Source organism: Amblyraja radiata, chromosome 12 (assembly GCF_010909765.2).
Source record: "Amblyraja radiata isolate CabotCenter1 chromosome 12, sAmbRad1.1.pri, whole genome shotgun sequence".
NCBI classification, from domain to species: domain Eukaryota; kingdom Metazoa; phylum Chordata; class Chondrichthyes; order Rajiformes; family Rajidae; genus Amblyraja; species Amblyraja radiata.
In genome coordinates, this window is record NC_045967.1 from 40,035,422 (window position 1) to 40,048,804 (window position 13,383).

The 13,383-nt window shown below is 40.3% G+C and overlaps 1 protein-coding gene across 2 annotated transcripts in view; it reads right to left on the bottom strand.

Moving 5' to 3' along the window:
- LOC116979115 (MORC family CW-type zinc finger protein 3-like) overlaps positions 1 to 13,383 on the bottom strand; it is a 104,755-nt gene that overhangs the window by 66,292 nt on the left and 25,080 nt on the right. The window contains exon 3 of one of the 2 annotated variants that reach the window (XM_033030597.1): positions 4,757 to 4,889. The exons of the other annotated variant lie outside the window; for it this stretch is intronic. Within the exon in view, the coding sequence (XP_032886488.1) occupies positions 4,757 to 4,889 (133 nt within the window). The remainder of the gene's footprint in view (positions 1 to 4,756; positions 4,890 to 13,383) is intronic. 2 annotated transcript variants of the gene reach the window in all.

A 13,383-nucleotide genomic window follows, 5' to 3' on the forward strand; every position in this document is an offset into this window, starting at 1 on the left:
GGAGCACCCGGAGAAAACTCAAGCAGTTACGGTGAGAACGTGCAAACTCCCCACAGACAGCACCAATAGTCAAAGAGAATGCGTGTTTTCTTCAAGATTACTTATTAAAGTGGGAAGGCATTGCATTCTTATGTTTCACTACAAAGGCAAATTTTATTAGTTTAGTTCATAGATATGGCATATAAACAGGCCCTTTGGCCCAGCGAGGCCAGACCGACCACTGACTAGTCGTTCACACTAGTTCTATGTTATCCCACTTTATCATCACTTCCTACATATTAGAAACAATTTTACTGAGGCCAATTAATCTACAAACCCACACATCTTTGGAAGGTGCGAGGAAACCGGGGCACATGGAGGAAACGCACAAGGTCACAGCAAGCACGTGCAAACTCCACACCGACAGTACCCAAGGTCTGGATTGAACCTGTATCTCTGGTGCTTGAGACAGTAGCTCAAACAGCTGCACCATTCTCATCAACCCTGTATATTGCATGTTACTCTGAACAAAGCAGCTTATTATTTTAACCAAGTTTCTTCTTATTGTTGTTGAGACAAGAGGCTGTAGATGCTGGAAGCTGTAGCAAGAAAGGAGGAGTTGGAGGAACTCAGTTGGTCAGACAGCATCTATGGAAGGAAATGGACAATCAATGTTTTGGGTCAAGGCCTTTCATCTAGGCTGAAAGAGTGGAGAGATAGTAGCCAGTATAAGGAGATGGGGGTGGGATGGGGGCAAGAACTAGCTATCAATAGGTGATACAAGCGAGATGAGCTGATTGGCAGATCAGGTGGTGGAAAAAAATGTTTGGAGATAGCAATAGAGGCTGGGAGGTGATAAATGGGCAATAAAAGACTGAAGATTCTAAAAACTTGATAGGCAAGAAAAGTGAAGAATGGAATTGAATAAGAGATAGGAACATCAGAGGGAAGGGAGAGAGCATTGAGGGAGGAGAATGGATCCAGTGGGAGATGGGGATGACAGAGTGATTGGGTACAGGGAGTAAGGTGGGAAGAAGGGTATATAAAGAGCACATGGGTGGATGGGTGGAGAGAAAAAAAGGGACAGATTCACTGTCTCACCTGGAAAGGCTGTTTGAGTGCATAGATGGAAGCAACAGTGGAGGGACGTGTTACTTCTGTAGTTGCACGTGAAAGTACCTGTGGAAGTTGGGAGATGGATGGGGTGGGTTAAGCAAACCAGGAAGTCATGGTGAGTGTATTACCTGCAGAAAGGAAGAATGGGTGGAAAGCGGAAGATGTGACTGATGATGGGATCATGTTGTGGCTGGCAAAAATGTTGAAGAATAATGTGCTAGATGGAGAAGTTGGTGGAGTAAAAGGTAAGAACATGTGGAACCCTACCTCTGTTCATATGTGGGGTGAGTGCAGAAGTACAGGACGTAGAGGTGAAATGGCTGATTGCTTAGTCAATCAGTGAAGGGGATGCTGTGTTTCCTGAAAACGGAGGACATTTCAGGTGTCCTGGAGTGGAAAGTCTCATCTCTAGGGCAGATGAGGCGGAGACAGAGAAATGAAGAGAAAAGGATGGCACTCTTACAAAACAGAGTGGGAGGTGACTCTAGGAGTCAGTGAGTTTGTATTAGTCAGTGGGTAGCTTCAGTTTAGTATATTGTCAAGTGTACCAAGGTACAGTGAAAAACTTTTGTTGCATGTTAACCAGTCAGCTGAAAGACAATACATGATTACAATCGATCCATTTAAGTGTATAGATACATGATATGCTTGTTTCCTGAGATGGTGACAGAGAGATTAAGAACGAGGAAAGCTGGCAGAAAAAGTGAATTTTAGGTCAGGGAGGAAGTTGGTGACAAAGTAAAAGTGGAAATCAGCATCATACCGCATAGAAACTGGGCCTTCAGCCCAACTAGCCATGTTGACCATGTTGCCGCATACAACTAATCCAATTTCCCAGCATTTGGCCCACACCCCTCTAATCCTTTCCTATCCATGAGTCTTTTAAATGTGGTTATATTATTTGCCACAATGAACTCCTCCATTTGAAAATACACCATCCGCTGAGTGAAAAAGTTGCCCCTCAAGAGTTCTTAATCAATCTTGTCCCTCTCACCTTATTCCGGTCATCTGATTCTTGATTCCATTATCCTGGGTAAAAGACTCTGTCCATTCACCTTATTCTATTACCCTCTACTATTTTAGTCTAGATGAAGGGGTTTGACATGCAAAATAGATTTTCCAATGCCCTCCAAAGATGCTGCCTGAACCGCTGAGTTCCTCCAGCTGATCTCCTTCAGTAACCCACCAGCAAAGACGGTGTCAACTGGCATTAAAGCAAGACAAAGACTGCTTGTGTGAGCAACAAGGAAGTGTTTACGGGAGATACATGCTTGTCGCATTGACGACAACAAACCTGTCTCACAAATATTTCCCAGTAATTTTATAAATCTTCAGAAAACAAGGGATTGCAGCAAATCTATATTTTCAATTATGATATATAGGGTTTAATTGAAAAACAAGCACGGCACATTAGGATACCAGTGTATTCAAAGTCATTTGTTTAATTATTCCTCTCTATGTGATCATGGCTGCAGTTCTATACCAGCTACAAATAATGAGATTGATGATCAGTTCAATCTGTTTTTGTCTATTCAGTTAAAAGGCACCATAAGTCAAGATAAAGGAAAAATATCCTCATTTTTTTGTTTAGCGTGTTGAACAGGCAGGATATCAGCTTTACTTCACCACCAGCGTAGCCTGCGCAACAACCTAGCATCTCCAGTGTTGTCTAGGTGATGTGGTCATTACCAAAACTTCCAAATCAAATAGAGAGCTGGGAAAGTAGCCAAATGCTATATTGAAGTCGATAGGCGATCCATTATTTTGCTAGTGGAAACAAATTGAAACAAACTACACTCGTTGCAAAGCAAAGTCAACGCAACTTTACAAAACCTCAAGAACATTTGTTTACCATAGATAAATTAAATGGAATATAAATATTTCTTACGAGGCAAATAATAGATCACAGTGTTAATTGAGATCTAACAAAATGTAATAATTTATTTAACTGTAATATCACATTATACCAAGGTTCTTCCATGTTTTGTTTTAAATCAGATCACCAAATTACTAAATGGATTGGGTGGAGGCAACAGATTAAAAAGAAGAATTGAGTCCTTAAAATTTGGGCTGAGTTCATGATCCCATTGGGGTAGGGAAAGGTCAGGGTGGGAGTGGTACGGGGTAGGAGGGGTTAATGAGCACTGAACCCTGCTTAGGCCGGCCCCCTTTAAATAACAATGCCACCGGGCCTCCTGTTTTCAAGGCCTGCATCTGCATAAAAGATAATTTAAAAAAAAATATCCAACAATACACAATTATTGATTGTCCGAATGCAATGGTCTGTCAAATACAGAGATGACGCTGGGGAATTTTATATTGCTTATACATTTAGTTGGATACACTGCTGTACATTATGTTAGTACCATTGGGATTAGTAGCCAAATTCTCCTTTGACCACTAGTTTGCATAGTATTTATTAATAATAGGATCAAATTTCACACACTAGTATAAATATTGTTTGCTATCAACAAGGATTATTCCATAATTTGGTGATTCTGCCAATCGGTTATTCCATTACTATACTTAAATATTTTTTTATTGCACTCTTCAGATTGCACTACAATCTTGCACCATTCTTCTATTTTGTACTCATCATTGTATTTATTGTTGTATGTATCATTGCTGAATATATACTGTTTAAGCTGCGAGCTTCAAGTGAACAAGAATTTCATTGCACCCTGGTGTAAATGCCAATAACTATTCCAAATCTGTAGAAAATAAGGATAAATGTTTATTTTCTGAGAATTATAGATTTATTCTAAGGTCAACTTTTAATTTTTCTAAATGTATGGTAATGAGCGACAGCAATAAACATGTATTTGACATGATAAAATCTATCTTAATAAGCAACATAAATAGATATGTTGATTGTTTACCCCAGATACGTCATTGATAAGAAAAATATTTAAAATTCCTGGTGTTCACCCATTCAAAATGACAATTTTCAGAAGATAAAATTACATTCAAAATTAAAACTGTAAGATAGTGAAAATGAAACAAAATGTACATTTGACTGAGTGAATAATAAAGTATGGGAGGTTTTTGAAAGATCAACCGAGCATGAACTTAACATAATAAAATATGATGATTCTGTTCTGAAATAATCCAGTGAATTTTAAAGTCATGTACAGCTCAAGGGCATGAGGATGCACCAAATATCATTACATACTTTTTAACTGAACAAAAAATATTTGTATACATAACGAAACAAAAAACATTGTGCATTATCAACAGATAACTAAATCTTAACAATTTGGACTACATTTAATTGAATTTAGGAGAATACATGTTTTAATATTCTTCTTTGGAGGTGGGTGATGTTAATTACATACACAATTGGGAAGGTGATCTCATCTAAAACACAGCAGTCCAAATAGCATATGTGTTCACACCATGTTTAGCTGGGGTGGCAGTTGTGCAAGAAATCACTCCGTAACATTCAAATACATACATGTAAAATAACGATTACCATTCTCTCCTCCAATATATTTTACCTCTTGGTCCATTCTAAACCAAGCATGATGTGTTGTGCATCTAGTTAAGTTGGCACTTTTTGTTTTTGACTCTCATCTCTATTTTGTTAACTTCAGCCCTTATTTTCTTTATGAATGTATCTTAATAAAATTGGATTTGTTTTATTCATCCTTAAGCACTCTACCTCAACATTTTGTGTAGTTTAATTGGAGTCATTCCATTCCCATTATCAGTGAAGACCAGGCACAGTTCATTTTTAATCTCAGTCACGTCAATCCACATTTGTTTGGCACACACTCCTGGATCACATGCATTATCTGGAATAGAAAAGGGACTTATCATTAAAGCAGTTATTAGTTTTTTGCAAGCAGAAACTGGTTGGGCAATAAACTGACAATGCATAAATTCTCATAAACGCTTGTCACCCATTAGCCACTTTTCCTCAATTGCTCAAGAAATAGAATCCACCCAACATTGTAAAATAACTCTGAACCTTTAAATACTTATCATAAATATTTATCATTCATTCTTGAAGACATTAATTCACATTGCACTTATTTGAAACTTTTTTACATTGAATGGAATTCTTAATGATAGTTCTTTAATTTCCTTGTATTTTTTTTCCTCACTCCCCTGAAGTTCTGAGCTATGCTGAGTTTAGTTCCATAAATTCTAGTGATCTGTGGATGCCTTCCCCAAGTAATCTTTTTATACCTGGTACATGTCAGCAGTCTAGTTAGTCACAATTAGGCTCCATGGCAGAACTTAATTCTGTTGTAATTTTATATGACAGAAAACTCTGCATTAGTTACAATTACATTTTCACCTCCCCACCACAAATATCAAGATCTGATGTGGAGCTCCAAATGTTGCTTTATCTAAAATAATGACATTCAGCCAAAGTTTGAATCTAGGATCTATTGGTCAAGAGTCGTTTTATTGTCATATATATTGAAATGGAACAATGAAATTATTACTTGCAGCAGCACAAGAGATTTGTAAACACAACACTCAATAGGTATATAATAAACGAACATAATAAGTAAATAATAAACTCATCATAGTGCAAAAAACAAAACAAATCAAGCCCCTAGAGCAATCAAGGCAGTTTGTAGTTTAGTTGGAGTTCGTAGTGTTCAATAGCCTGATGTTTGTTGGGAAGAAGCTGTTCCTGAACATGGACAATTCAGTTTTCAGACCACTATACATTCTTCCTGATGGCAGGAGTGAAATGAGAGCGTATCCAATGTGATGTGAGTCCTTGATGATGCCAGCTGCCTTTTTTTTGATAGTGCCTCCAATTGAAGATCCCTTAGGTAGGGAGGTCAGTACTCATGATGGACTGGGCGATATTCACCACATTTGTAATCTCTTTTGTGGCGTTCGAGTCGACTAACCAGGCCGTGATGCAACCAGTCAATATGCTCTCTAAAGTACACCTGCAGGTATTTTTTATTCTTGCACTAAAATTACTCCTGCAGTTCTCTGGTTGGTAAAACACCTAATAAAATATATTTTAACATTATAAAGTTTACCTAACTCCCACATATTGTGTCAATTAATGCCTTTTAAAAAAAAAAGTAATCCCACATCTAGCTAAATACAAGTCGTGCCACGTAATAGAGACAAAGTGAAAATAGTAAAACTGTACATAGTTCTGCTTCCATTTAAATAAACAAACCATCGTTGGCAATAATCTGAAAATATGCTTTCTTTCTGGTCCCATCGTCTCTTACAAATACTCCATCATTTTCCTCTATTTCCCATTTTTGTGAAATCCATTGCTATGCACTCTTTGTACTGAAGAAACATTTTTCCTCTATTAAAATATTGTCAGCAAATATTATTTATCTTCCGAGTTGAGAGCTTGTAACCAATTCTGCACCATTTCACACAACTCCACTCTCTTTGCCGTGACAAAGATCATCTGGTTTTGCCGAGGTACATGTTCCAACTGACTCACTTCCGAGTTTGTTAGGTCAATACCTACTGTTCCTGTGAGATAAAATCAAAGTCGTTTGAAAATGCTTCCATTCCATTTTTAGTTCTCAGAAGTGATCTCACTTTGAAATTTTTGTATGCATTCACCATTCTGAATTAAATGTTGCCTTATGGTACAAATCCCATTTATGAAGTAACGCAGCTCCTATTTTATCTCAATCTTCCAGTAGTCCTCCTCCCTATTCCCTGCACAACTACCCATTTCTCACAAGTGCTCCAGATCTTGGGATTATTCATTGTTCTTGTAAACATCTCCACCTAAATGGATTTCCTTGTCTGTCTTAAATTACCCTTGCATTTACTGATGTTGCGTTGCCTTGATTTGGCAACACCTCCAACCTATTAAGGATATTTTACATATCCATAGCATCTCTGGAGACATCTTTATTTTATGGACAATTATTAGTGAGGAAAATCCATCCACCCAGATGGGCTCTGAAACCTATCACTAAACTCCAACATCAAAGTGTTTTCCCCAATATGATTCATCCACCATTTCTCCAGGAAGACCATTAAAATGTAATCACTCTCAGTATAAAGAAAATGTAATGATATACATTTACCTGATTACTTTTTAGTAGGTGGAACCCACAACCCCTAGTTCTCTTTCTAACCCTTAAATGTGTTCATTCCACTTCAGTGACTTAAAATAGATACCATGGTCAAAATATAGTTTAACCTTAATTCTATGTTGTTGTATCATATTTACTTCATTACTGCGAATCTGTATTGCTTTGATACAGGATGGAGGCTATTAGGAAACGATGGTTTCAATCCAAGGAATTTATTTCACCTTTTTGTTGAAATGTGTTAAACATGCAAGAGGCTAGCTGTCCTGCAGCAGGTGACACACCCTCTGATAAAGGTAGACAAAACCCTCTCTCAAAGGTAGACAAAAATGCTGGAGAAACTCAGCGGGTGAGGCAGCATCTATGGAGCGAAGGAAATAGGCAACGTTTCGGGTCGAGACCCTTCTTCAGACTCTGATGTTAATATTGGCCAAATTAAAGACACCATAAAATGGAGGATCCCTGCACTTGTCAGAATTGCTTAACCCTTGTCAGCTGGACTTTACAGGCTTTGAATGGCGCCAGCCAGTCTAGGCTCAGACTGGTATGCAGGATGGTGAGGGGTCCAGGTGTTCTCCTTGTTTTTCCTAAATTGATAAAATGTATAGCAGTTTTGCAAACGAACCTCAAATGCATCATTTCGATTGGATTGCTGCAAAAGCATTGTAAATAGTATAAGGCAGGGATTTAGATTCTTAGATCACTGGGATCTGTTTTGGGGTAAGGGGGAACTGTACAAAAGGGACAGATTGCATCTTAACAGGTGTGGGACCAGCATTCTGGCAGGCAGGTTTGCCACTGCTACACGGGTGGTTTTAAACTGAATAAGGGGGGTGGGGTGTCGAATGGGATAGTGGAGGATGGAGTTAAAGGGAAAGGGTTTCTTAAATGTGTGAGCGTAGAGACAGAGGGGTGTAAAATGAAGGTAGAAACAATAGGTAGCAAGGTGAAAAGTAAAAGTGGCAGGCAGACAAAACCAGGACAAAAATCAAAAAGGGCCACTTTTCAACATAATTGTATAAGGGGTAAGAGTGTTGTAAAAACAAGCCTGAAGGCTTTGTGTCTCAATGCAAGGGGCATTCGTAATAAGGTGGATGAGTTGAATGTGCAGATAGCTATTAATGACTATGATATAGTTGGGATCATGGAGACATGGCTCCAGGGTGACCAAGGCTGGGAGCTGAACATCCAGGGATATTCAATATTCAGGAGGGATAGAGAGAAAGGAAAAGGAGGTGGGGTAGCGTTGCTGATTAGAGAGGAGATTAACGCAATGGAAAGGAAGGACATTAGTTTGGAGGATGTGGAATCGGTATGGGTAGAGCTGCGAAACACTAAGGGGCAGAGAACGCTGGTGGGTGTTGTGTACAGGCCACCTAACAGTAGTAGTGAAGTTGGAGATGGTATCAAACAGGAAATTAGAAATGCGTGCGACAAAGGCAAAACCGTTATAATGGGTGACTTCAATCTACATATAGATTGGGTGAATCAAATTGGCAGGGGTGCTGAGGAAGAGGATTTCTTGGAATGTATGCGGGATAGTTATCTAAATCAACATGTAGAGGAACCAACGAGAGAGCAGGCTATTTTAGACTGGGTATTGAGTAATGAGGAAGGGTTAGTTAGCAGTCTTGTTGTACGTGCCCCCTTGGGCAAGAGTGACCATAATATGGTTGAGTTCTTATTAGGATGGAGAGTGACATTGTTAATTCAGAAACAATGGTTCTGAACTTAAAGAAAGGTAACTTTGAGGGTATGAGACGTGAATTGGCCAAGATTGACTGGCAATTAATTCTAAAAGGGTTGACGGTGGATATGCAATGGAAGACATTTAAAGACTGCATGGATGAACTACAAAAATTGTTCATCCCAGTTTGGCAAAAGAATAAATCAGGGAAGGTAGTGCATCCGTGGATAACAAGGGAAATCAGGGATAGTATCAAAGCGAAGGATGATGCGTACAAATTAGCCAGAAAAAGCAGCATACTGGGACTGGGAGAAATTCAGAGACCAGCAGAGGAGGACAAAGGGCTTAATTAGGAAAGGAAAAATAGATTATGAAAGAAAACTGGCAGGGAACATAAAAACTGACTGCAAAAGTTTTTATAGATATGTGAAAAGAAAGAGATTAGTTAAAACAAATGTAGGTCCCTTGCAGTCAGAAACAGGTGAGTTGATCATGGGGAACAAGGCTATAGCGGACCAATTGAATAACTACTTTGGTTCCGTCTTCACTAAGGAAGACATAAATAATCTGCCGGAAATAGCAGGGGACCGCGGGTCAAAGGAGTTGGAGGAATTAAGTGAAATCCAGGTTAGCCGGGAAGTGGTGTTGGGTAAATTGAATGGATTAAAGGCCGATAAATCCCCAGGGCCAGATAGGCTGCATCCCAGAGTACTTAAGGAAGTAGCTCCAGAAATAGTGGATGCATTAGTAATAATCTTTCAAAACTCTTTAGATTCTGGAGTAGTTCCTAAGGATTGGCGGGTAGCAAACGTAACCCCACTTTTTAAGAAGGGAGGGAGAGAGAAAACGGGGAATTACAGACCAGTTAGTCTAACATCGGTAGTGGGGAAACTGCTAGAGTCAGTTATTAAAGATGGGATAGCAGCACATTTGGAAAGTGGTGAAATCATTGGACAAAGTCAGCATGGATTTACAAAAGGTAAATCATGTCTGACGAATCTTATAGAATTTTTCGAGGATGTAACTAGTAGCGTGGATAGGGGAGAACCAGTGGATGTGGTGTATCTGGACTTCCAGAAGGCTTTCGACAAGGTCCCACATAAGAGATTAGTTTACAAACTTAACGCACACGGCATTGGGGGTTCAGTATTGATGTGGATAGAGAACTGGCTGGCAAACAGGAAGCAAAGAGTAGGAGTAAACGGGTCCTTTTCACAATGGCAGGCAGTGACTAGTGGGGTACCGCAAGGCTCAGTGCTGGGACCCCAGCTATTTACAATATATATTAATGATCTGGATGAGGGAATTGAAGGCAATATCTCCAAGTTTGCGGATGACACTAAGCTGGGGGGGCAGTGTTAGCTGTGAGGAGGATGCTAGGAGACTGCAAGGTGACTTGGATAGGCTGGGTGAGTGGGCAAATGTTTGGCAGATGCAGTATAATGTGGATAAATGTGAGGTTATCCATTTTGGTGGCAATAACAGGAAAGCAGACTATTATCTAAATGGTGGCAGACTAGGAAAAGGGGAGATGCAGCGAGACCTGGGTGTCATGGTACACCAGTCATTGAAAGTGGGCATGCAGGTGCAGCAGGCAGTGAAGAAAGCGAATGGTATGTTAGCTTTCATAGCAAAAGGATTTGAGTATAGGAGCAGGGAGGTTCTACTGCAGTTGTACAGGGTCTTGGTGAGACCACACCTGGAGTATTGCGTACAGTTTTGGTCTCCAAATCTGAGGAAGGACATTATTGCCATAGAGGGAGTGCAGAGAAGGTTCACCAGACTGATTCCTGGGATGTCAGGACTGTCTTATGAAGAAAGACTGGATAGACTTGGTTTATACGCTCTAGAATTTAGGAGATTGAGAGGGGATCTTATAGAAACTTACAAAATTCTTAAGGGGTTGGACAGGCTAGATGCAGGAAGATTGCTCCCGATGTTGGGGAAGTCCAGGACAAGGGGTCACAGCTTAAGGATAAGGGGGAAATCCTTTAAAACCGAGATGAGAAGAGCTTTTTTCACACAGAGAGTGGTGAATCTCTGGAACTCTCTGCCACAGAGGGTAGTCGAGGCCAGTTCATTGGCTATATTTAAGAGGGAGTTAGATGTGGCCCTTGTGGCTAAGGGGATCAGAGGGTATGGAGAGAAGGCAGGTACGGGATACTGAGTTGGATGATCAGCCATGATCATATTGAATGGCGGTGTAGGCTCGAAGGGCCGAATGGCCTACTCCTGCATCTAATTTCTATGTTTCTATATATAATGTTGCAAGACGGTCAGCCTGTTAATCGATGATTGGTCGAACTGTTGAGCCATGGAGAAATTGTTTGAATCTCAGGGCACATGTTTCAATGTTTATTCTTGTTTGCTTCTTCCTAGAACTTTCTTTCAAATACAATGTATTGGTTACTGTATTATTGGGTTAGGGAAATGTCTATCATATACTGTGTTAATCAATATCTGTTATTGGACTGTAAAGAGACCACCCCTATATGGTTTGGCCCCTCAAGGTTCGGGGACCTATAAAAATCTCACAAGGTCCTGTGTCGATCTTCTGGGAGAACGCTTAGGATTGCGTGACCTTCTGGAGTGTCTCTGTTTGAGCGAGGCCAAGAGGGCTTGATCAGGCAGGTACGAGGATCGAACCCGCGGTGGTTAGGTATAGTAGTGGAACTGTAATTGTGTTTTGTCAAAATATAGTTTAGATGCGTAAGTGCTTGACTCAGTGATTTTTGAATGAAACTAGACTGGGGGGGAAGCTTAGAACGAGCTATTTACATTGGGATCATCCGGGATCACAACGGACCCCCAAACACAAGTTTGCAATCAAGGGTGTTGAGCTGTTTCGATCGCGAGTGCAGAAATCGGGGCCACTGTGCGGTTTTCGCATTGATTTTTCAGCACTTCGCTAGTCGGGGCGGATCGATCATTCGCAGGCTTGGGAAAGGGTCCAATCGAGATCGTTAGAACAGAGTCTAGCCAGCAAGGAGGGTGGGGGGGGGAGTTGGTTAGCACTCCTTTGGGTTAGGGGCCCATAAAACAGGGCGAGGAGTGGCCCAAAACTTGATCGAAGTTGCATCACTGCAGTTGCTTTAATGAGAGCCTGATGCGCTTCGTGGGCGAGGGGTGGCCCATTATCCAGATTTGGTATCCAATTGGTAGGGTATTGAAACACAGGTCCGGTCTACGTATTGATCTATCTTTGCCGGGAGTGCCGATTGGAAAGGTGCGTTCTGAAAATCGGCATCGACTGCCGGCACGAAGAGGTTAGGCGCTGAACCCCCGGTGCCCTGCAGAGAGGGGTGTCTGCGTGAAGATGTTTGAGTCCTTCCCTGGAGTGACGGACGAGGAACCTTGTAAAGGCACTGGGCTCGGTGGCTAGAGTATAGATTGGTTGGGAATACTCGAGTCCATTCGAGATTACATTGGGCAATTTAGTTTGAATTTGAAAGCCCGCGTATGTGGATTGGTACGCACCAAAACTAGTTGGTCCGAGAATGAGTCTAGATATGCAGAATCAAATTTCCAAATACAGAATTTCACATTGAAGTTCTGCCCGTACATTAGAATTCGAATTCTGTGTAAATAGAACTTCGGAGTTTGTGCATATTTGAGATCGATTCTGAATAGTGGCTGATCAACAGTGAACAGTAACCCTCTGATCGATTGTTGATTAGTACCTGATAGCGAAGAGTAACTGATAGACGGGAACCTGGTTTACTTGGTGAAAAGTACCCAATGCGAAAGGTACCCCTAATTCTGTAGAACTTAGAGAGGAGGGTCCCCCTATAGAAGTCCAGTCTTAGCAGGAGGAAAGTAACATTTAGGAGGAAAAGTATTAATTTAAGAAGTGGTACACCTCAGCAAAGAGTACCCTAGGAAGGGGAAAATCTTCTGTATCAGAGGGAGAGGTTCACAGATTGAAAACAGCGTGACGCGGCATTGAGATTGAGTGTTTGTAAACTGTGCGCTAGCATGTTAAATTATTATTGTAAATTGTAAAAATCCAGCATCGTCTTTTTTAGCATCGTTATTGGATCTGAATTGTATAAATACTTTGTGTATGTAGAAAGATTTAGAGTGTATTAAGATTTAGAGTGTGACTGCTATTCGTGGACTGCTATTTGCATTGTTTGTGTGAGTGCTTAAGGATTTTTGGGTGTTAGATAATTGAAGTAAAAGTGTGTTTGAATTAAATATTTGTATTTGTTTAAATCGGGATTGTAATATTGTTAGAATCTGATTCATGGTGGTTTGATCAGGGTTTGTACTCATTCGATCCATGTGTCGGGGGGAAGAGCTTTTCCGTTGACCGAGCCAACCACAAAGAGGGATTGAGAATACTGCGATTTAATTCTGAGATTGTATAGTTAAATGCTCTATTAGATGAGTGCTTATGGTTTATACTGGAATGTGGTTAGGCATACTTATAATAAGTGAAATCATTTATTTTCTGTATTCAATTTTGTTTACTTGTTTGGAGCTCATTTGCATGTGTTTATATTAAGGTCGGGAATAGGAAACGGGCTGTGAGAACGTGTGTGATTGTGGTTG